Source organism: Pan paniscus, chromosome 1, assembly GCF_029289425.2.
Source record: "Pan paniscus chromosome 1, NHGRI_mPanPan1-v2.0_pri, whole genome shotgun sequence".
In the NCBI taxonomy this organism is placed as follows: domain Eukaryota; kingdom Metazoa; phylum Chordata; class Mammalia; order Primates; family Hominidae; genus Pan; species Pan paniscus.
This window is the reverse complement of record NC_073249.2, coordinates 53,286,298-53,312,562: the sequence shown is the minus strand read 5'-3', so window position 1 is coordinate 53,312,562 and position 26,265 is coordinate 53,286,298. Positions and strand designations below refer to the sequence as shown.

Below are 26,265 nucleotides of genomic sequence, written 5' to 3'. Positions count from 1 at the left end.
AAAATATCAAATTTAAATACAGCACTTAAATTGTATTTAGAAGCTACACTACTATAATTGTCTAAACTCTCTGAAGTTCTTGGTGGCTGAATTTTAATTACCTGAATATTGAAACAAAAAGCGAGTTTGACAGAATACTTGAACTGCAAATGAGAGTGCATATTTTATAAAAAGACTAAATGTAGATTTGAACATTCAGAAGCCACAAAATTTGTGTCCAATCGAGGTTGATTAAAGTATGTTTATAAGTTTAAGCATTTTATACATCCATAAATTTTGGGATAAACTTTGGCTAGAAAATCTAGCTGCTTACAAATTCACAAGCCAAGTTACAAAACTTATGCCTTCACAGAATCTTGTAGATTTGATTATAAAGAAATTAATTATATTTGTATAGTTCTATGTTGTATATTTAATATTAACTATATAATTATAATACAATTATATAATATATATATTATTTATATATATTATATAATTATATATTATTATATATATTATATAATTATATAAGTACAGAGAAATCTTAATAGCATACACTGAGAAACACACACACGATCAATCTCTCCATTTCTCTCACATACACACACATACGTTTAAAGTTCAATAAATTAAATTCTATTTTTAACTATTTAAAATACCCATGAAATCTTAAACTTTTGTGGGAATTAAAACTGCCATGTATGTATCTTCTAAACTGTGTGGGTCACAATTATGCAGCCTGTAATATTCAATGATGATGAAGAGTATTTAAGATTAAGCAAAATATGCATAAAGTCTGATTAATATGAGCATTATCTTTCCTGTAATTACTTTGTGATATCTGATTCATGCATTATGAATAAAATTTTGATAAAGGCCTTCCTATAATTATTACTTAATAAAATCTAGAAATGAAATGTCACTTTTTTTGTCCTACTCTGCTGTTGTGAGTGTACTTGTGGTAACAGTTCTTACCAGTAAAAAGGTCAATGCTTATCATTTGTGAAATATTTCCTAGGTTTTCCAATTAAAATGCTGAATACGTTTTATGGGTTCACTTCCTTAAAAAATCTTCCAAATTATTAATGAAATTATGCTGGTTTTATAGAAATGGGCCTCCTCAAATAACTGCTTAGTTGCAGCTGACTATGGGTGAAGTATTCAAACAATGCATCCACCTTTTTTGGCCTGGAAAGATAGGACTGTTAGTACTGAAATAAGGGAAACTATTCAGATGATGTGACCCCTTTAGGTAATATCTATTTATGGGGCTTCCTTGGATATTCTGAACAACCATGTTAGAAAAACATTAGTTGCTAACAGTCTTAACCTTGAGGCCAGCCTGTCATTAAGACTATCTGAGCAGTATGACTTAAATATTGAAATATTCCATATCATCAGTATTTGGATAACTTCCCACAAGTCAAGCTTCTCTCTTTGAATCCTACCTACAGAGGCACAACTTAATTTCGACAAGAGGATTTGGAGGTTAAAATTCACAGAGCTTAACGTCTACACCAACTAATGCAGGCCTCTCCATTCCCTGTGACATTGTAAGCAATGACCATGAAAAAAAATTGCATATTGGTTTATTACATATGGCTTTTTAAACATATATGGCATTGTGGGAAGCAACAAGCATCAGCGGCACTCCTAACCTTGAATAGGCTCAGGAGGACAGTTACTATGCCAATTTTGTATTCTTGAAGTTCTACTTTGTTACTTTCTTACATTTGTCTGATTATAAGAATCACTGGGATGTTAAACTCTGAGATCTACCCTACACTTCCTGGCTCAAAATCTCTAGGCTAAGAAAGATAGGAGTCTGTATATTTCAGTGCAACCTAGATGTTTCTCATTATTTGGAATGATTAGGAAATATTAAACGTTCCCTTCCCTAAATCAGACAATTGTTTCCCATTGTGGTCTGTCAGAGCTTTTTGAAAATACGATATTTAGAGTCAAAATGGAAGGACCCTCATTTAAATTATTTTCCTCAATGCTAATACTAATCCAGATAGTCCACTCAGAAGTCTACTTATTAACATGGAATTTGGAGAATTGAAGATGTTCAAGAGGCATTAATATCACTATATGTAGTGCCTATACTTTTCTAAAATGTTACCACCTGCTGGAAAAAATAACCAATTTTATTCCTCTATCTAAAAAGTATTTTGCAAAATATCACACAGTTGAAATATTTTGAAATAAATATGTGTACAAACAGAGAGGGGAATGAAATGAATAACTTACTTGATCTCTGGTTTTTTATGAAAAATAATTTTAGTCTTTCTTTAAATGTATTTTCATTCATATAGAATTCAACTTGTACCCTGCAAACAGAAAATAAAAACATGTAAATGTATGCAAGCAATCATATATTTATTTTCATGAAGATCAACAAATATAAATTGATCTGTAGTTCTCTAATTAACTTAAAGAATAATACATTTTTGTAATAAATTATTTGATTTAATGCATTATGTATTTTAGTAAATTCCCTGCCATGGAAAATGAGAACTGAGTAAAGTACTGATTTAGAGAGAAGCAATTATTTTCTACTTTTAAAGATAGAATCATTTTAAATATTATACATAGTCAATTCAATTATTTGTATTAATGAATGTAATGAGTGGCATGGATTATTCAAAACAGCAATAATGCAAAAGTCTTTAATATGTGTGTTTGAAATGGGTTTGAATCAGTGCTTTCCCCATTTTTTTCCCTGCTGTAAGAATTAACTGACGTTTGAAAAATTCCGTTTGGGCACCACCACGCCAGATCTACTTATTCAGAATTTTAAAGGACAGGGCCTAATAATCAATTCTTCACTACACCTATAGCCTATTTAAGACACCATACTCTGTAACACTTTGCCTTCCTACTTATGGATCAACCAAGAAGTAGCAGTGGCAAATAGAACTGTTAAGGTTACCACAGATAGATTATAAAGCAAACAACTCAATTAATAGACTGCATATTGTATATTTGATCCACTATACAATAATATCAACAGTCTAAAATAATAGCAGTACTTTAATAAATACTCTAAATTCTAGCAAACAGTATCCCTTTGATAAGGCACAATTAATATTTTCAAAATACTAAGTGAAAAGAGAAATCTTGTTCAGTGCAAGGTAACTTGTAAATAATACTCAATTTCCTTAATCAGTCTCAAATATATTTATTATGAGTTAGAATTTCAAAAACAGCTAAGAATGGATTTTAATGTTTACACAAAAACAAATATTTAATTTCTTTTTTCCTAATATGGTAACATTTTGAAAATGTAATTCATGTAAGCCAGATAAGGTTTGGGGGTCTTTTTTTCGGGGGGGGAGATTTTTGGTTTTGTTTTTTTTGCAAGAGTAGATACCTTAGAGAAAACTAGGAGAAAAAAAAACAACTGACATTACAAAGCTGCTCATGCATTTGAGAAATAGTTCACTACTATATTATCTCATAAACTCTCTACTACCCTGTTTATTCAAGGAAAACCATGAATAGTTTAAAAGCAGTTTATTGTGTCACAAAAGCAACAGGGCATTTTTTTTTTTAATTTTATTATACTTTAAGTTCTGAGATACATGTGCAGAACGTGCAGGTTTGTTACATGGGTATACACATGCCATGTGTATGGTTTGCTGCATCCATCAATCTGTCATCTACATTAGGTATTTCTCCTAATGCTATCCCTTCCCCAGGCCCCATTGTGTGATGTTCCCCTCAACAGGGCATTTTTAAAATTAATTACGAATCAAGCTGTATGTGTTGTATCTTCTAAAATACTTGAATGTTCTTTTATATCTTCTCTCTAAAGAATATATTTCTATTTTTATTTCCTCGTTATCATATTCTGACTTACTTTGTTTTTTCTTCACCTTATATAGTAAATGAAATTGTTTTAAAGTAAGCAAGATTCTCTTTAGTTAATACCTTCTCCAGACTAGAAGTTGGAGAAGTTCTCTAGAAGTTCTAAAGAAGCCACTAAAATGGCAATTATATCTTTTAGCAGAACATTTCCATCTGTATGCCCATGCACATGTGCACACCCTACACATCTACGTACATATACATGCTACAAAAGTCCATGCACACACATACAGAAACAAAACTTCATCGGTGTCTTGGAAATGCATTATTGGACCTGTTTCCCTTGTTTATCAAATGAAAAGTCAGTTCATTTTAAATATAGTAACTGTAAATAGTGAGATAAAGCTAAATTAGTTGAAATTTGTTATGGCTACATAAGCAAATTTGAGAGGACATACGGCTATTACACAAATAATTCAGCAAAGGCCATGCAGATTTGCTTCCTAGAATTACCAAATTTATAAGAATGAGTCCATTTTTCAGATAATATTGGAGTTCAGTACTGGGTATGTAACAGAGGAGCCTTTTTTTGTTGTTTTTTGGTGACGGAGTCTGGCTCTGTCGCCCAGGCTGGAGTGCAGTGGCGCGATCTCGGCTCACTGCAAGCTCCACCTCCCGGGATCACGCCATTCTTCTCCTCAGCCTCTCCAGTAGCCGGGACTACAGGCGCCCACCACCATGCCGTGTTAGTCAGGATGGTCTCAATTTCCTGACCTCGTGATCCGCCCGCCTCAGCCTCCCAAAGTGCTGGGATTACAGGCGCAGAGGAGCATTTTTTAACTGAAATGAGATCATCTAAAACCTTAACAAAAATAATGAGGAATCTGGAAAACATACCACATATGGAAAAGGTAGGAGAAACTAGAAAGAATTCGTAATTATGAAGAGTTAGGAGTCACTGTTGTCTTTAAATATTTCAGTTACCAACATTATTAAAATGGAATGACACATAATGTGATTCTCTATTAAATAGAATATTAGATAAATACACGAATTATGAATGAGAATTATCCAACTTTGAAATGGCCATCAATGTGGAGAGCTCTCCAATACCTATAAATGTGCCAAAGGCTGGACAACAGCATGCGAGCCACTGGCTTTTTTTTTTTCCTGAGAGCAAAGGCAATTTTGCATGGTGTGAAGTCTCTCATTAAATAATTTCCTAATCCCAATCTAATTATCAAATTATGTGAAGTAAAACTCTTAATGAATCTGGAGATCTCTCTGAGTCAATATAATCATTGAGAAACATGGATTATATTAAAACATGAAATTATACAACTTTTTTTTAAAGCCAAAATGCAAGCAAAATGTTTTTTGATACATGACTTATACTGGGCACAAAAAATGTCCTTTAGGCTTACTGGTTATGGTATAAAGTAGAGCTTTTTTTTTTTAATTTGATTTAATGATAACTCTTTCCAGCAGCAAGGCATGTTAGTGATAGTGTGTACTTTTGAGACCTTCCTCAGCACCAAACAGTTTTTTAGCACCCAGGTATTTAGTTCAGAGTTTAGTGTTTACCCTTCCCAAAGTTTTTCATGATGTAACTTATTTCAAATATAATCTCACTGCTTCCTTTTTCAAGTTTAAACTGGTTTCATCTCCTCCCTCCATTCCTTCCTCCCTCTTTCCTTCCTTTAATCTTGCCTCCCTCTCTTCCTTCTTTTCTTCTGACCTCCCTACCTCCACCTAACTTTATCTGAATTTACTTACATCTAGTAGACTATGTTAGTGTAATCTTTCGTGTACTCTTACACTAAGTTAGTGTACTCTTTCTGGACCTTCCCCAGGACCACAGAGTTTTGATTTATGGCAAATCTGCTCTCATCACTTTTTAAGATGTCATTTTTGTCAAAGGCTTATACAAAAGTTAAAATTTAGAGTAATTTTGTTACATTTATTCAAATACCATAATAGCAATTTTATTTCATTTAAAAAGATACTGGAATTCCAATCATTATTAGGTGGTACCTTCTATTGAAATATGTTCTTGCTATTTAATAGTTATTTTTATGTTGATCAATAACATTTTATTTGGGTAAATGTTATATATTCTTTGTGACACTTATTTCTGGCTATTTTATAATTTTGGTTGCCTTTTAAATTGTTTTATTCCAATCTTTAACTTTTTGGTTTTGATATTGGAAATGGCTGCCATGTTGACCTCTCTTACATGTGATTTTTTTTTCACATTTATTACTTGGGTTTGCTAGACAGACAGTTATGGACATGTTCTTTAATATTTCTACAGTAAGACCTCACTTAATGTCATCCATAGCTTCTTTGCGACTTTAAGAGAAATGATAGATAGGCCAGGCACGGTGGCTCACACCTGTAATCCCAGCAATTTGGGAGGCCGAGGCGGGCGGATCACGAGGTCAGGAGATCGAGACCATCCTGGCTAACACGGTGAAACCCCGGCTCTACTAAAATACAAAAAATTAGCCAGGCATGGTGGTGGGCACCTGCAGTCCCAGCTACTCGGGAGGCTGCGGAAGGAGAATGGCGTGAACCTGAGAGGCAGAGGTTGCAGTGAGCCGAGATCGTGCCACTGCACTCCAGCCTGGGCGACAGAGCAAGACTCAGTCTCAAAAAAAAAAAAAAAAGAAATGATAGATAACAAATCCAATTTTACCATAGGCTAATTGATGTAAACAAGAGTTAGGTTTCTACTGGCCACAAAAATGTCACCAAACTTCTAAACAAAAACCAAAATACTTTTGATATTAAATGTTGAAATAAATATGAGCTATACATACATTCAAGAAAGATTAGTGAAAATAAGCAAGGTTATTTACCCACTTGTTCCAGTTCAGGGTGGTAGGTGGCCAGAGCCCATCCTAGCAGCTCAAGGGGCCAGGCAGGATCCCACCTGGACAGGACGCCATCACATTGCAAGACACACTCAAACATCAACACTCATGCTACGATCATTTAGACACACGAATTCACCTAACTTGCACGTTTGGCATATGGGAGGAAACTGCAGTAACTGAAGAAAACCCACGCAGACATGGACAGAATGTGCAAACTGCACACAGACAGTCACCCCAATCAGCAATAGATTTTTTTTCTCAACAATATTATAACAAAACAATATTGAATGAAATGGCATTATTTAAGGAACTACTGCGTTTACATTTCATTGTTTATGCCTTACTACATTGACTAGCACTTTTGGGGGGAAAAAAGTCAAATAATTGTGGTGTCCCTTTCTTATAAGAGGATGCCTCTAGTGTTTTAGCAGCAATTAATTACACTTGGCCCTTTGTATCCATTAAGTTCCACATCTATGTATTCAACTAGTTGCAGATAGGAAATATTTGGGAAGAACAAAAAACAACATCTGTACTAAACATGTACAGACTTGTTTTTCTTGTCATTATTCCCTAGGCAATACAATATAACAGCTATTTACATAACTTTCATGTTTTATTAGGTATTTAGTAGTACTTAGGTACTACTAAGTGCTATTTCCCTCCTAATTTTCCTAATGATACAGACCTGTTTTTCTTGTCATTATTCTTTAGGCAATACAGTATACCAACTATTTACATAACTTTTATATTTTATTAGGTATTATAAGTAATCTAGAGATAATTTAAAGTATAATGGAGGCTGTACATAGATTATTATGCAAATCTTATGCCATTTTATATGAGACACTTGAGCATTGTGGATTTTGGTATCCACAGAAGTCCTGGAACCAATCCCCATGATTACTGAGGAACAATTGTATTTTGTTGATATTGGGATTGCTTAAATATTTACACTTTACTAAAAATTATATCAGTAATGGATGGGTATTGATTGTTATTAAAAAAACCTATATCGAACCTATCAAGTTAATAGTATATTGTTCCTTTTCATGTACTGATTTGGTGAATTACTTCAACAGTTTTCCTATGATGCAATTGTTTTTGTCTATCCTGGAATAAGTTGTCTTTGTGACGGTAAACTATTCAGGTAATTTACTGTTGGATTCATTTTCCTATACTTTTTCAGGAGTTTTTCTTCTACAGTAATAATGATGTGATGTCTTTTTTAGATTATTCTAGTATCTTCGAATATGAATTGAACAACTCCAGATTTTTCTATGGTCTGAAATAATTTAGATACTGCAGAGATGTTTTTTGCAACTGTCATCAATTTTTCCTAATGATATCAACTACCTTAATGTTGATTTTAATTTGATACTTTTTTTTCATTTTCCTTTTATTCTTTTGTTCTGGTACTTGAGTTCAATGTAAAATTTACCCGGACTCTTGTTAAAATGCAATTTCCCTGATTCACTCTTAAAATTCTTATTCAATAAATTTAAATTAGGCCTCATCATTTTAATAACAGGAAAAATAATTCTGATCCAGGCTGTCAATGCACCATTCTTTCAGAAACACTAGTTTGCTTTTTTCTAGTGCCAGTGCCTTGACACCTATTTAGTATATCAAACTTTTGTGGATAGTCTCTTTTAAATCTTATAGTAGACATAGATCATTATCAGAGGAAGGTTCTTCCTCTGTGTCTACTTCTTACTACCAAGTGCTGTTTCCCTCCCTCTTTCTTCTAATTCTGCAATATTGGTCATGGAGTCCATATATAATATTTTTATTACTGTACTCATCTCAAACAAGGGATTATCTGCCTGGACCTTCTGGTCTCAGCAGGCAGATTCAATGGATGCACAGAAGTCTTGTCCTCTATTTATTTGATGTTCATTGTCCTTTGGAAAATGTACATCTGAATGGTGAGTTAATATACATAGCTCCCAGTACAACTTGCATTTCTAAGAACTTTTCAGCTGGAGTTATTTCCGTGCTTCTAGATTGTGGCATCCTGCTAATTCCGTGTTTGGTGATCTGACTTTGGTCAGTAAGGAGAAAGCATACTGCCAAGGTTCTCTCACTCTGTTTTCACTACTAACAAAAATAAAAATTATACCTTTCCAAATGTATCACATTATTCTCAGTTTACTCCTATTTTTTCTAAGGTCATTGTGATGGAATGAATTATGTCCCCCTAAAAGAAAAAGTCCTAGCTCTCATGACCTCAGAATTCAAACTTATTTGGGAATGAGGTCATTGCAGATATAATTAGTTAAATTAATATGAGGGTATACTATAATAGGGCGAGCCCTTAATCAAATATGACAGATGTCTTTATAAGAAAAGAAAAACTTGCACACAGACACATATGCAGAAGGAAGATGGTCATATGAAGACAAAGGCAGAGATTGAGTTATACTTTCAAAACTCAAGGAACACCTGGGACTACTAGAACCTGGAAAAGACAAGGAAAGATCCTCTCCTAGAGCATTAGTAAAGCGCAAGGCCCTGCCTACACCCTATGTTCAAATTTCTGGCCTCCATTACTGTCAGTCAATAAACTTCTATTGTTTTCAAGCACCAAGTTTGTGGTGCTTCAATGTGGCAGTCCTAAATACAGTCCTTTTCTATAATGGTGACAACACCAGTTCTCAGTCATACCACGTTCATTCATTAGAATGTAAACTCCATAAGGGCAAGGGCCATATTGAGTTTTGTCCATGCTTATATCATGAGCATCCCACATATTAGTTAGGACCTACTGGACATTAAAGATTAAGAGATAAATTCCTGAATGAAGGCATAATGTGGTAGCCAATTTTTTCTTTGGTACAAACCATGAGGACTCTGAACTAATAGTATGGTAGGAGAGATAAAATCATCTTATTTTTCTTCCTTATGTTATAACATCTGAGGATGCAAAACTTGGGTTTATGGTGAGGTGAATCCTTGGGAATTCTTTCTTATTCCAACTTAATCTACCTTATGATTAATGTCATTTCCCCACAGATTTTGTAAATAGGTTATGAATTTAGATTTTATTTATTTGTACCTTTAGCTGTCTATGATTTTAATAAATATTTATAAAGTATACTATTATTAATTTATTTGATTTTTACTTGAGTAACATAGATATCAACTTTATAGAAAAAGAAACTTTGGGCCAGAAGTGGTGGCTCATGCCTGTAATCCCAGCACTTTGGAAGGCCGAGGCAGGTGGATCACCTGAGGTCAGGAGTTCTAGACCAGCCTGGCTAAAATGGTGAAACCCCATCTCTACTAAAAATACAAAAATTAGCTGGGTGTGCTGGTGCATGCCTGTAATCCCAGCTACTTGGGAGACTGAGGCGGAAGAATCACTTGAACTTGGAGGTGGAGGTTGCAGTGAGCTGAGATTGCACAACTGCACTCCAGCCTGGGTGATAGAGTGAGACTCCATCAAAAAAAAGGGAGGAAAGAAGGAATAAAGGAAGGAAGGAAGGAAGGGAGGGAGGGAAGGAGGGGGAGAGAGAGAGAGAGAGAGAGAAAGAAAGAAAAAGGAAGGAAGGAAGGGAGGGAGGGAGGGAGGGAAAGAAAGAAAAAGAAACGTTCATTCAAATAATTTTAGTGACTGGCCCAAATTCATACAGCTAGGATGGGGACAGAGTTGGAACATTGGTCTTTCTATTCTTTTTCTTGCTTCTTGCCTTCTTAGCAAGTTGAGAATTTATTGGTAGTAGGAGAATTCTAGAACATTTGTAAAATATTATAAAAGAACATTGTAAATAACAGATCCACCCACAAATACTGGGCTATCCCCATAAATAGTGGGACATGTTTGTTAAGGCCTGCCCTGTGATTATTGACTCTAAACCAGATTCCTATCCATTTCCAAATATTCATACTTAGTTTCTGATAACCAACAAATGAAGGCTTGTCAAACACAACAAAAACAAACATAGACAAATAGGAATTAATTAAACGAAAACTCTTCTGTACACCAAAGGAAACAAACAGAGTAAATAGACAATATACAGAATGCCAGAAAATATTTGCAAACTATGCATCCAACGAAGGGCTAATATCCAGAATCTACAATGAACTCAAACAACTCAACAAGAAAAAAATATAAACTCCTTAAAAAGTGTGCAAAGGATATGAACAGACATTTTTCAAAAGAAGGCATACAAATGTATGCAGCCACAAACATGCCACCATGCTCAACAATGCTAATCATCAGAGAAATGCAAATTAAAATCACAATGAGATATCACCTTACACCAGTAAGAATGGCTACTATAAAAAGTCAAAAAACAACAGATGTTGGAAAGTTTGCAGAGAAAAGGGTGCACTTATACACCACTGAGAGGAATGTAAGTTAGTACAATCTCTATGGTAAACAGTATGGAGATTTTGCGAAGAACTGAAAATCAAACTACCATTCAATTCAGCAATCCAACTTCTGGGTATGTACCCAAAGGGAAAGAAGTCATTTATTATATCAAAAATATACAAGTACTTGTATTTTTATTGCAGCACTACTACCAATAGCAAAGATATGGAATGAACTTAAGTGTATACTTAATGGATGATTGGATAAAGAAAATGTGGGGTAGATATAGATACACACACAAACACACATACACACACAATGGAATACCGTTTGGGTATAAAAAAAGAAAAAGAATGAAATAATATCTTTTTCAGCAACATGAATGGAACTGTAGGCCATTATTCTAAGCAAAATAACCTAGAAACAGAAAGTCATATATTGCATATCCTCACTTATAAGTGGGAGCTAAACAATGGGTACACATGGACATACAGAATGAAAAACAAGAAATCGAAGACTTCAAAAGGTGGGAAGGTGGGTTGGAGGTAAGGATTGAAACATTATCTAATGGGTACAATGTTCACTATTCAGATGATGGGCACACAAAAAGCTCAGATTTCACTACAACACAATATACCCATGCAAGAAAACTACACTTGTTCCTCTTAAATTTATAAAAATAAAAGTAAATTTAAAATAAAAAAGAAGGCTTGTAAAAAATAAATAAACAAGTAAGCCTCCTATCCATTTTTCATTTTAAAAAGGTAGTTTTGGGCCGGGCGCGATGGCTCATGCTTGTAATCCCAGCACTTTGGGAGGCCAAGGCAGGCACATTGCCTGAGCTCAGGAGTTTGAGACCAGCCTGGGCAACACGGTGAAACCTCATCTCTACTAAAATACAAAAAACTAGCCAGGCATGGCGGCGGGTGCCTGTAGTCCCAGACTCAGGAAGCAGAGGCAGGAGAATTGCTTGAACCCTGGAGTCAGAGGTTGCAGTGAGTTGAGATCGTGCCACTGCACTACAGCCCAGGTGACAGAGCAAGACTCCATCTCAAAAATAAATTTAAAAAAAGATAGTTCAGGCTCAAGTGCTTCCAATGAGTTTCCACCTGGTTTCCAACCTCTACTCTATGTACACAGAGAAACGCAATTTAAATGTTGTGCAATTTTTCCTAAGATATTTCCCAACTTCTTTTTGCCATCTAAGTCTTTTCATAATTACTCAAGCCTAACATACTCAACACCTTTAGTCAGTAACATTGCATAATGAAGGAAAGATTAATTTTGATGACATTTAGTAGCATTGTCTGCATTTTTAAAATACAATTCAAAATAATGTCAGTTTTGGAAAGGGAACTGAGCTACTCACACACATAGAGACACACGTATATGCACATATATGCATGTGTTTATATATGTTACATATACATATACAATGTCATGTGGTGTAATGGTAAGCAGAATGAGGAAATAAAATGGGATAAATAACAACTATCAATTTCTTTTGTTAGAAATATTACGAATAGCCCCTCAATAACTGCATTGACTCTCCTTATCAGCCCTTAGTAATCACAACCTGCAGGTAACTGGAAATAGTCTTGTGGTTTCCATGGTAAAACACATTACGAAATCAGCCAGGAGTACTTTTCTATTAAAGTACTCTTTAACGCAAAAAAGTATTTCTTTTCAGTTAGAAAACTCACATCCTTATGTTTAATGTTCATTTGCTGGGCCAACTCTCTGTACTTCCCCATTTTATTTAAAATAATTAAATCCAAGCAAACCCAATTTGATTTAAATGTAAGCATGAGAACCAAAATAAAAAGAAATCTAGAATAATTATAAAGGTATATTTTGTCATTCGTAAATTGCAAAGAGATTCCCCCTCTTCATGCCCCCTGCCCAACTGTATGAGGTGGGCAGGCCTGAGCCAAGCCATTAAAAAGAGAAAAGAAAAGAAAGAAAAAACATGCAAAGAATAAAGCGTTTATTCATTTTTATTCTATTAAATGTGAAATAAAGAGCAGAAAAATATACAGAATTTAGGCCTGTAATAAATTATCTTTGGTAAGGATTACGTATCCTTACCACTACCACCTCAGAAAAGAAAAGAAAAAAAAAAAAAGAGCAGATGCTCCTAAATTATTTCCGCGTTTCTCTTCTTACCCCACCTCCACTCCTTCCCATTATTTATAAACACACAAAAGGCCTCAAAGGTAATATAATTACGTACCTAAGTACATATACATATGTAAACAAACATACACATGTGTATGATTACATACATTATAGATATATAAAGCTGTTCATCACAAAACTATTTATAAGCTTATAATATGACTACAGGCACCCGCAACCCAACCATAAACCTAATAGCTTGCCAATCAAAACTCTTCATAACTACAACACATAAACCCTCTTCTCCTTTTCTCTATATATAAGAGTATAGAAAATACCATGTAATCTCTAACTCAAATGGGAATATTTCAGTAGTCATTGTAAAATCTCGAAGGAAGATATAAAGATGCTCTGACAGTCTAGGATTACCAGGAATGGCACAGTTAAATATTATAACAAAGTCCAATATGGGGAGAAATATATGTGTTTGTGGAGAGGGAACCAATAGGTCTCAAAGAGTTGGGCTATGTTCAACAGATGAGAGTTATTTCTATGAAACTGTAAGTTACATGAACACACTAATATGCAGTGAAGGAAGCACTTTCTTTTTTTTAACTTAACACTTCCCACCAAAAACATACGATTTTAAATCAACCCTCCAAATCGTCTCTTCCATTTTGCACTTAACTGGAAGAAGTCACAATTCAGTAATGGGCACAGCTCACTGGAACACATGTATGTCTTTAGGATTTCTCTTAGTATGTAATGCACTTGCTTAAGTTACGACTTTTAATAGGCAAATTGTATAGCGTGGAATACATTTAAAGTCAAGGTGACACAATTTGAAGGAAGAAGGGAAAATGGTCACAAATATAATTTCACTTAATACAAACTTACGACAATACAAATGGGTTTTTTAAAATTATTATTATACTTTAAGTTTTTGGGTACATGTGCACAATGTGCAGGTTAGTTACATATGTATACATGTGACATGCTGGTGTGCTGCACCCATTAACGCGTCATTTAGCATTAGGTATATCTCCTAATGCTATCCTTCCCCCCTCCCCCCATCCCACAACAGTCCCCAGAGTGTGATGTTCCCCTTCCTGTGTCCATGTGTTCTCATTGTTCAATTCCCACCTAGGAGTGAGAACATGCGGTGTTTGGTTTTTTGTCCTTGTGATCGTTTACTGAGAATCATGATTTCCAATTTCATCCATGTCCCTACAAAGGACATGAACTCTTCCTTTTTTATGGCTGCATAGTATTCCATGGTGTATATGTGCCACATTTTCTTAATCCAGTCTATCATTGTTAGACATTTGGCTTGGTTCCAAGTCTTTGCTATGGGTTTTCTAGGGAAATATGTTGCGGAAAGTATGTTTCCACACATTCGTATGTTAATTTGTTTATTCTGTAGTATAGTGTAAGAGCTAAAGAAGATGAGCATGAGCTTCGTATATGCATTTGATTACCAGGTCTGATAACTATTCTCTGTAAAATGCAGGTATTACTTCCATTTCACAGGATTGCTATAGAAATTTAAAAAACATAGCATATATGTAAAATATATAACAAAGCAATGACAACTCATAACTTTTATAGTGTGTTGATAATACAAAACGTTCCTAAAATAAACGTATAATTGGAAAAACAAAAACTGTGGTTCATCTATTTCAATTTGATGTGGTTGTTTCCTACAATAATCATTTACTTGGGAAAAATAAGCATATAATACAATAAAGAACTTCCTTATTTACTTCAGAAAATGCCTACAGATCAATTTATTGGAGACAATAATTAATCTGCTCACCTGGGCAAACAGATCACTTATCAAACAGTAGCTTACTCATTAAGACTTCCTTCAAAGCCCTCACTTTGTCAAGAACTTTTACCATTCTAAATCAGTTTTCCACCTTTAAAGATCTGCCTAATACCACAAGAGCCTTGATCCTAGAGCCTAATAAATAACTCAATTACAACATCACTCTCCTGAAATACTGTTAAAGCTTACTCATTAAGTGAAGACAGTTTGAGCGAACATAATTTAATTCATTAACAGGCTTTCTAGTGACATTTCAATTATTCGTTGTTTACGGTATAAAGGGAGCTTTCCCACACCTGCTGTTCCATAATGTAATTATTTTTAGTCAAAGTAGATGAGGCCTATGTCATCATTTTTAATGACTGCATATCATTTCTCTATAATAATATTCACCATTTAATCACAAATCCCCTACTAATGGATCCTTAAGTTTTATTTGGTCTCATAAATAATGATTAAAACATCTATATTTTACAAAAAAGAGATGAGTAAATAATAAATTAATTTTCTATAATTTTATTAGAAAATGTGAAATCTAAATGTTATTTTTAAATATATGCATATGTCAAAGAATACATCAGTAATATAAAAATCTGGTGATCATATTCTCCCAATTTTAAATAAGCCTCTTTGATGAAACCATCTCAATACAATTTCCCTAAGCTATCTAAGAAATTGATAATGATATAGTTAAAATTTGAAAATGTTACACTTGAGAAAAATTCACCATCAGTTCTATCAGAAAAATTATCCAGAACTTGAAAGTAGATGAAGGCAATTACGAGGTGCTCTTTCAATGCAGTGCTGGATGTGGCTTTCTATTTTCTGTGGTATTTTACAAATGTGAAGGAAAAGACATTAATGTATACAGTTTTGTCTAATAGGCATCCAAAGGATTTCTGCCTAATTTAAAAAGATAATTTCAAAGGTTACAGTTTATGGGCCTGTAGAACTAGGGGTTGGTGTGGGGTGGCGACTGTATTTGTGGAAGTGCAGGTGGAGGGGTAACTCAGCAATTTTATTCTATCATTGCCTAGAATTACTTAGCTTAACAAAAGCTCCTGGACCAGTTTTAATGCATTACTGTTTCCCTCATTAATTAATGAGGTGTATAAAATTTCTGACATGTTCTCATGTTATATTTATATAAAGGATATGTTTTTAACCTTTCGAAAATTATGCTATAACAGCCCTTCCTCAAATTAATAAGAATTTCTTACTAACGGTCAATATAATTTAAGTTGATGTAACTGCTTTGGAAAACAAATGTTATTTATAATATTATAAAATAATCTATAGATTCCATAAGCTTCCAGTCAAAACTACATAGACTATTTTGTGGAATTTGATAATCTGATTCTATAATGAGTAAAAGATCAAACTATACAGGATGTTTGAGAAGAAGAATAAAGAGTAGAGGTTTTCTCTACTTGATATTAAGACTTATTAGGATGGTGCAGTAATTAAGGCATTATGGAAGCTGTACAGAGAAGGATAAATTGACTCATGAAATTTAAAAAGATTCAATAAATTGACTCATGCATATAATAAGTATTAATACATAACAGAGGTGGTATGGCTGAACAGTAGTAAAAAAGAAGCAGCATTAAATAAATGAATCTTTTTAAATGGTTCCCTAAGTAGCAAAAAAAAAAAAAAAAAAGTAAAGAAAGAAACAGAAAAGAAATTGGATCTCTATCTCACAGTATATAGATTAAATCACCTCCTGAAATATTAAAAAATTTTAACCTTTTATGAAAAAATAATGGTTAATATTTTTGACCTTTGAACAGTGAAAGTATACTTTAGAAACAAAACAAAAACAAAAACATAAAGTATGTATAAAATTTCTGCCCTAGGAAGATAAGAGTATAAACCAAGAAATAACTTCACTAATGGGCTCAGAAAATTCTATAAGCTCAAATTTATAAAAGGCATTAATTATTTGAAATCTTAAAGAAGGTGAAATAAGTTCATAATTGGGAGAAGATATTTGAATAAAATATCCGGTAAAGATTTAAAATTAAGAATACAAAAAGAAGTATTAACAAATTATTAAGAACAAACATGTAACCAAAAGATGCCAACTAGCATTTCACAGAAGAGAAACAATATTGGCTAATAAACTTAGTGAGAAATGTTAAACCTCATTAGCACTCAGGAAATATACATAAGACTACAGTGAAGTAACATTTTATATCCATTTAATTGGAAAAATCAAAAGGTTTAATAAAGCCAAATGTTGCAGATATGTGAATCAAAGATTTCGTTATTATCAGTGGAGTCAGCTGCTGCAATCATTTTTGTAAACAATTTGGCATTGTCTAGTCAAATTAGATATTTATGTATTTACAACCCAGCAACTCCATGCCTAGATAAATGCATTAGAGAAACTTAAACACTTGCACTGGGATGCATGTACAATAAGGTTCAAAGGACCGGGCACAATTGCTAATGCCTGTAATCCCAACATTTTAAGAAGTTGAGGCGGGCAGATCACCTGAGGTCAGCAGTTCGAGAGCAGCCTGTCCAATATGGTGAAACCCCGTCTCTACTAAAAATACAAAAATTAACTGGGCTTGGTGGCGTGTGCCTGTAATCCTAGCTACTAGGGAGGCTGAGGCAGGAGAATCACTTGAACCCAAGAAGCAGAAGTTGCAGTGAGCCGAGATAGTGCCACTGCCCTTCAGCCGGGGCAAAAAAAAAAAAGCGAAACTCCGAAAAAAAAAAAAAGGTTCAAGGAAGCACTGTTCATGAGAGCAAATTTAAATATGAAACAGACGAAGCTTAAATATCCACTGACAGGGATAACTTGTGGCATATTAATATAATGGAAAATTGCAGTGAAAGTTCATAATCTATGGTTATATGCAATAATATGAATAAATCTTAGTTACCTAACGTTGAATAAAAGATGCAAGCCTAAGACTATATGTCAGTGATCAGTTTTATAAAGTTCAAAAAAACTTTTAAAATTAAACAATAACTTATTTACAGATGCTTACATATCTGTTAAGCTATACTTTTTAAAGCAAAAGTATGAAAAGCCAAAACAAGGATAGAAATTATTTCTGTGAAGAAGACCAGAGAAGACAGTATAGCAGTCCAGAGTTAGACTTCATTTATTTATAAGGTATTGGTTCTTCAAGTGTCATAGGTGTCTGTATATTTTTAATAAGTTAATTAATTAAGTAATGAAGTAATAAATGAATGAAATAAATTAAAGTCTATCCATATGACAATGATGAGAGTGTGCCACAAACTAAGAATTGCAACTAAACTAAATCTGAACTTCTGGAGATTAATAGCAATTGTAAATGTATTTATTAAAAATGGGCAGGAGGACTCCATAGGACTATCTTGAGAAGAAATGTCCATGTTCTGCCAATAAGTAAATTAATCAAATGTTTAGCGCTAGTAGGAATTTGATAGGGAACCATATAGAATATGATTGGCAAGGTTGGATGAGAAGACACATGGAAGATATTTTCTTATTTAAGCAGCAGCAAGAATAAAGAGAAAAATATGTAAATATATGTATATATAGTACACTCAGGGAAGTAAAAGGAATTAAAATGGCTAGAACAAAGGGAGCAAATCAGATAAATGCAAGATATGAATGTAGGAAGTTAAAAAGAAGCCCGTGTAAGTTAAAAAGAACTTGAATAGAAGCTAAGAAATATATTAATAAACATTGACAATAACTTATCAAGAGGAACTATTTACTAATAAACCCTGGGCACTATGCAGAGCACATAGCCATAATCCCCACCTCCATTATACAGATTAGGGGACTGAGGCATTTGCCCAAAGTTGTACAAATCATAAACAATGGAACTGCTCCAGGCAGTCTAAGCCTGGAGCCCACACAATTTACCCTAACTTATATTATACACATCAAATTTACTTTATATTTGTTATTACATATTTTTTCTGATTATAAGACACACTTAAACAGATTATAAAATGTATTACCATAGCTAAACAGACATTTTAGAAACTTTCTGGATACAATTTATTTACACAAGAAACAATGGTTAACAATTTAAGTTTCAATTATTTTAGTAGTTAAATATTATTCATAAGACTTTATCATGTGTTAAGTATCATAGAAGTGGGTGTGATCGACATGGAAATGTGGCACCCAGATTCTCCTTCATCAGTAACAGCTGGATATTCTCCAGCTGCCAGCTGCTTCAATGTCTGCCTTAGCTGCAAATAGCCACCTTGTGTGAGGTCACACCTCTCCCAGGACAGCCTACAACACAAAGTTTGTATCAGTGTCCACTTCTAGAGAATCCAACCAGAGGCATTAGCAATTACCTTTTATTAGATGCCTATTAATTTCATAGTAACTCTACCTGATCCAAAACCAAGCAACTAGTTATGGTTAAACTGGCAAATATAGAGGAAATTGTTTTACCAAAAACAAAGTTTTAAAAGTAATTCAGGATTCTGCATCTGGCAATATAGTAGACCAGATGTCCCATGAAACTCTTCCCCCCACCCCAAAGGAAGCATCTAAAAAAGTTGAATAAATTATTACACATACGTAGACACACACACACACACACACACACACACAACTTTTTAAAACATGCATGGCTTAGCAAAAAAGTAAGGGAAGTCCTTAGAAGCCAGAAAAGAAAATAAGAATCCAGAGAAATAAGCTATCACTGAAGCTACTGTTCACCCCGGTGCTACCTGTCAATTTTTGCTGACAAGGAATTTCTGTTTTGACAGGCCAGAAACCTTCCAAAGAAATCTCCTGCAAAAAGCTCCACAGAAATTCCCCACAGAAATCTCCCACAAAAACCAGGGTCCCTAAAGGCAACATCATCAGTGCATGAACTAAGAAAATTCTTTCTTACAGCAGAAATAGATGTTACAGGCACTTAGCTGTCTTGTCATAGTTCGGAGCGGTATGGAAGGGGAGACAGAGAGACCTAATGAGACTTATAATTAGTTTGCTAAGGCTGCTATAACAAAATAACATAGATTCTGGGAGCTTAAAGATAAATGTATTTTCTCATTTTTCTGGAGGCCAGAACTCCAAGATCAAGGTGCAGTAGGGCTGATTTTTCTTGAGGCACCTCTCCTTGGTCTGCAGATGACTGCTTATTCACTGTGTCCTCATATCATCTTTCCTCTGTGCATACGGGTCCCTGGCATCTCTATATGTGTTCAAAATTACTCTTCTTACAAGAATACAAGTCAGATTGGAATAAGGTCCACCCTAACAACCTCATATTAACATAGTCACCTCTTTTAAGACCCTCTCTCTAAATACAGTCACATTCGGAGGTACTAGGGGTAAGTGCTTCAACATATAAATGTCAGCGGGTGGAGAGAGACACCATTCAGGATACAACACTTGTTAGCAACAGGTCTGAAATCACTGACTAACTTCTCATCTCTTATACTTTCTTTAACCTATTCCACCTCTCCACCAAATCAGCAATTTTTCAAGGTCACCAGTGACCTCTACACATAGCAAAATGCAGATATCGGTGATCAGTGCTCATCGTACTTATTCTATCAGCATTAGGCACAGTTGATCATTTCATCATGTTTGAATCACCTTCTTTACTTGACTTCCAGGAAACTCCAGAGACTCCATTTTCTTGATTTTCTTCCTACCTTCCAGGGTACTCCTTCTGAGTAACCTCAGCTGGCTCTTTCTGGTCTACTCTTAAAATAGTCCCTTTTGTAGCAACACTCAAAATGTAACCCAAGTATATGTCCAGGATTGCCAAATTTATATTTCCAGCTCAATCCATTTCCCCAAACTCACATATTCATTAAACTGTCTACTCAATATTTCTACTTGGATCTCTATCAGACATCTGCAACCCAGCATATCGAAACTTAAATTCCTTGTTCTCTTCCCTGAAACCTCCTTTCCACGTTAGCTGATGTCAAATCTATTCTTCTCATGGTTCAGCCAAAATCATGTTGTTATACCTGAATCCTCTTTTAACTTGAGTGCATATTAATATTATTGTTTAAAGTTCTTCAAGTAGTAAAAATGTTTTACCAGAATAAGAGAGAAAAAAGAAAAAAATGCTTGCAATGAACATGTTCAGTTGACACTAGCAATAGTGACCTAAGATATTTAAACTTGACTTCAAATTAAAATTTATTTTCAACCAAGATGCAGTGAAACAAATCAAAACAAAACTTTAAGTAAAAAAATGGAAATATTGAACCCAAACTGAACTCCATCCATTTATCAATCTACAAAAATAGCAACAAAGTATTTCACATCATTGAAAGTACTGTGATGTGCAAAGTCTTCTATTCTAAGGCATGACCTTTAATTAGATATTACTGCAAAAACTGCCAGATTGGATCCCTAGGGTGAGTGATGTATAGTGACACAGAAGGAAGTATTGGAAAGGAAATAAACACCCACTCTCTTCTTCCCATCTCCTTATTGTGTCTGAAAAAGGAGGTACTCTGATCTACCTGCTAATTTCCCCATGCCTATCCTTTCTTCTCCCAATTAATTCTAATTATGGCATTCAGGATTCCATAAAAATTAAGAATTAGTTTTAAGTCACAGTAAAGTTTGTCATCACAGAGCTTCTTAAAGTTTGATTAAACCTCAGGCTCCACTGACGAGATACTTAGAAGTTTTTGCTTATAACTGTATGCTCAGCACCTAATTCAAAGTGAATGCTCACTAATATATACTGAATTAAAAGTTACTCTGCAGTGGTTACTTCTAACACCCTGTTAGCATCCAAAGTTGACAACTATCAGCATGCAGAGGCTGGCAATCTGTGGATTCTGCCATCTGGCATCTATGCTGAGAAACAGAAACTCCCAAATAACCTTGCTCCAAAAAGGAACACATTTGTTAATTTTAAAATGCATGCTTCTGATTTGCTGGGGATAATATGAATAATCTAGCACACTATGATATCTCTTTATTTCCTCAACCAGACTTAATTATCGTACAATTTTTCAACAAGAATATTCATTTGGACTTTTAAGAAAAAAATGAACAACTCTTACGTTAACTAAGCTCTCTTTTGCCTTGCCTCCAGGCCTTGTCCTTCTTCCTTCAGCTCTCACTTTCTATGCTTCCTGAACCTTCTTCCTCCCTAGTCTTAGTGAAGTGACACACATGTGTTCTTGCTCAGTACCCTCTACTCCTTTCACAATAGTACTTATTATAATGTGTTGAAACTGTTTTTTAATGATCTATATATCCTCCAAATGGACCTTAGAGACCAAACAACTGGTTCTACATAGAACACAGAAGTATGAAAAGAGGAAATAAAAGTAAATTCTAAAAATATTTCTGTACATTGATATTTTGTATATTTCCATGTTGAAGGTGTATACTCTCTCAGAGCAAAGTAGAAGCCTCTACGCTTAGTGCTTTGCAAGAATAATGAACACAAATAGACTGAAATAGGAAGCTACCAGATGGAATGCATCATTAATAACATCTAAATATGAGCCTCATCAAGAGTTGATTTGAGGGCATGTTTCTTGCTATGTGTCCCTCCAAAGCTGCCAGTAATGGCTTTACTTAGATCTAAAATTGTGAGGGCAGGAATTATTTCTATTTTGTTCATTTTGCTCGTGTTTTCAGAACCCAACACAGGGCCAGATACACATATTAAGTACTCAATACATTTGCTGAGTGTTGAATGAATTTTGCTATATAAAAGTTTGCTGTTTCCTCTTGTTCTTATTTACATTTTTATCTGTAAAAATCATGTTGACAATTATAAATATCTTCTGACCATTTTTTTCTAATTTTCAGTCATCCCTTCTTTTTATGTACTAATACTGGGGCTGATTTGGAATCCCCACCCAGCAATCTTCTTCAGCCTTCCCCTCAGTAGTCCACCAAATGAATCAGTAGTAGTATCACTATGTTCTTCTATGTGGGGAAAACAACACTGAAAAACATTTTTCTTACTGATACTTTCAGAATAGCTAACGTACTTCACAAAAATTACAGTTAAAATGCTGGAAAAATGTGTACTATGTGAACACTTACTTAAACATTTAAATAAATATGTGTTGTATTTACCTATAAACTTACATATTTAAATGTGTTGCATTTGTATTTACATATGTGCAGTATTTATATACCAATGTACATACTTAAATCACCAGTATATTGCTTTTCTATATCTACATAAAAATATAAGATAGTTGATTTATTTCTATTTTTTGATGCTTTTCATATACTTATTAATGAATCATTAAAACCATAACTTTATTAATTCTGCTAAATGTGTCTTTTAGAATCGTGAAACTATTTGTACCTTAACATGGAGGTACCTCTCAGACCAAGCAAGTCTGAATTTTAGATCATTAATTTTTAGAGAGAAACAGAAATAATTACAGCTCATTTCAAATAACAAATGAAACAAACCCACAACAGATGAGTTCTAGACATTCTAGACATTCAGCCTCTTGACATAATCCATGTCTCTAATTTAGGAAAATTGTAAAATATGTTCTAAAATACCAAAAGGATATCTGGGAAACTTTTAGGTCCTGGCTCACTATGATTTCCGATAATGATGGAAAAGGACTATGAGGATTCTGTTGTAAGCGATTTCCAGCATTTCTGTGATAAGGATAACTTCACCAGCAGCCATGGTTATGGGAATAACTACAGCATGGTCCCATCCATGACCCTGAGGCTTGCAAATAGAACTGAGAAGACTGCCACCTTACATTGTTACCATTATCAATAAGTCTTTCAACTCCAGATATAAGACTATCAGGTTTCCATTAACAGTCATTGCACTATATAAAATAGATGATAAACTGTGAAGACTATTAATAGCATGCAAACTTGCTTACAACCTTAGTACTTATGAAAATATGCATATTTCATTTGTACTTTCATAAAAATTAGCAAGCATTGACTTAACATTAACAAGGAAGATGTGTTCTTTAGAACTAGGAAAAAGTTGATATGAAATTAAAGCCTAACTGTAGAAGAACTTTGTGAAAATAACTGAGAATTATTGTAAAGCAATTTTACTTTAACAATAGATTACATTTACCTCATTAAAAAACAACGACAACAATAAGAGTAAGATCCTGACTAGAAGCAGCTACTGTGTGCCACTCTTATGGAGAAAAGTGAAGGGGCAAGTAAATACAGCACCTTGAACTAAACATCCAGGTACATGCATTGGGATCCATCAAGAAAACAACTCAACCCAAGGAGATTAGAGAAAAGCAAGACAGGATGACTGCCCACCCTGGAGCAACACAGAGCCAGTGTAGCCTCCCCAACCCAGGGAAGTGGTGAGTAAGTGAGTGAGTGACCCCAGGGACCCATGCTTCTCCCACAGATTTTTGCAACCCTTAGATCAGGAGATCCCCTGGTGAACTCCTACACCAGGGCCTTTAGTCTGGCATGCAGAGCATCTGGTCAGGCACATGCGAAGTCCCAGGAGCATTAGATACCCAGACTTCCCAGCAAAGGCAGCTGCAACTCCAGCAAGGTGGGAGGTCAGACCTGCGTACATACCCTGGGAAAGGAGCTAAATCCAGGGGCTGAGCAGCATTGGTCTGCAGGCCCTGCTTTCATGGCACCTCCCAGGATAAGACCCACTGGCTTGGAACTCCAGCCAGTCATGAGTAGCATTGTCACACCACCTTGAGATGGAACTCCCAGAGGGAGGGGCAGGCCACCATCTTTGCTGTTTTATAACCTTAATCATTGTTGCCTTAGGGCTCTGGGGAATCAGGGGCAATTAGGGACTGCGGTGGTCCCCCAGCACAGCACAGCAGCTCTACAAAGAGGCAGCTAGACTGCTTTTTCACATGAGTCCCTGATCCCATTTTTCTTCCCTGGGCGGAATCTCTCCACCAAGATCTACAACACCCCTGCTGGTGTTTTCCAGCTGGCAGCAGTCCCAAACCTCCCAGGGACTGAGCTCCCAGAGGGTGGGGTGTACTACTATCTTTGCTATTTTGCCACCTTAGCCATTCTTGCCTTTGGGCTTTGGAATGCCTGAGGGGCCTGTGGGCTGGAGCAGACCACCAACACAGCAGAGCTGCTCTATGAAAAAGCAGGCTGACTGCCTTTTAATGTAGGTCCCTGATCTTATCCTCCTTACTGGGTGGGACCTGTCAAGCAGGGTACCTAGCCACCCCTGTCAGTGTGTTCGGGCTGGCAACAGGGACAGAGCTTTTCAGGGACAGATCTCCCAGAGAGATCTGCAGGCTGCCGTCTTTGCTGTTTTGCAGCCTTCACTGTTGATACCTTCAGGTACTGAAAAATCCAAGGTGACTAGAGACTAGAGCAGACCCCCAGCATACTACAGCACCCTTATGGAAAAGTAGCCAGACTGTTTGTTATGTGGGTCCCTGATCTCGTACCTCCTCATTGGGTGGGTCCTCCCAGCCTGAGTCTCCAACCACCCCCCAGCTGGGACTATGGAGCCAGTAGCAGCTCTGCAACTCCCTGGGAGAGAGCTCCCAATGGGAGTGGGGATTGCCGTATTTGCTTACAGCCTTCATGCTTGCTGTCTCCACACTCTGGGGAGTCCACGGCAACCAGAGGCTGGTCCAGACCCCCAGAACAGAGCACCCACCTCACAGAAAAGTGGTCAGACGGTACTCCATGCAGGTCCCAGTACTCTCTTCTCCCTACTGGGCAGGGCCACCTGACATATGACTCCAGTAATACCATGCTGCCCCCACTTTACCACTTTAATCAGAGGGAGCCCAGCAGTTAAAGCAATATCCACACACAGAGATGAGAAAGAACCAATGCAAGAACTTGAGCAACTCAAGTGGGCAGAGTGTCTTATCTCCTCCAAACAGCTGCACTAGTCTCTGACAAGGGTTCTTAACCAGCCTTAATTGGTTGAAATGACAGAAATAGAATTCAGAATATGGATAAGAATGAAGATCACCAAGATGCAGGAGAACAGCAAAGTGCAATCCAAGGAAACTAAGAATCAATAAAATGACAAGGAGCTGACAGATGAAATAGCCAGTGTAAGAGAGAACCTAACTGATCTGAAAAGGCTGAAAAACACACTACAAGAAATTCACAATGCAATCGCAAGTATTAACAGCAGAGTAGAACAAGCTGAGAAAAGAATCTTAGAACTTGAAGAGTGTCTCTCTGAAATAAGACACTCAGACAAAAATAAAGAAAAAAAGAATACAAAGAAACAAAACCTCCAAGAAATATGGGATTATGTAAAGAGGCTAAATAGATGAGTCACTGGCATCCCTGAAAGGGACAGGAGAAAGCAAACAACTTGGAAGACATATTTCAGGATACTGTCCATGAAAAGTTTCCTACCTTGCTACAGAGGCTAACA

General features: G+C 35.4%; 1 protein-coding gene across 4 annotated transcripts in view; it reads right to left on the bottom strand.

Moving 5' to 3' along the window:
* Nucleotides 1–26,265, bottom strand: part of KCNT2 (potassium sodium-activated channel subfamily T member 2) — a 390,920-nt gene that overhangs the window by 273,766 nt on the left and 90,889 nt on the right. For all 4 annotated transcript variants that reach the window (XM_008974047.5, XM_003820605.5, XM_003820604.5 and 1 more), the window contains exon 2: nt 2,236–2,315. In XM_008974047.5, the coding sequence (XP_008972295.3) occupies nt 2,236–2,315 (80 nt within the window). The remainder of the gene's footprint in view (nt 1–2,235; nt 2,316–26,265) is intronic.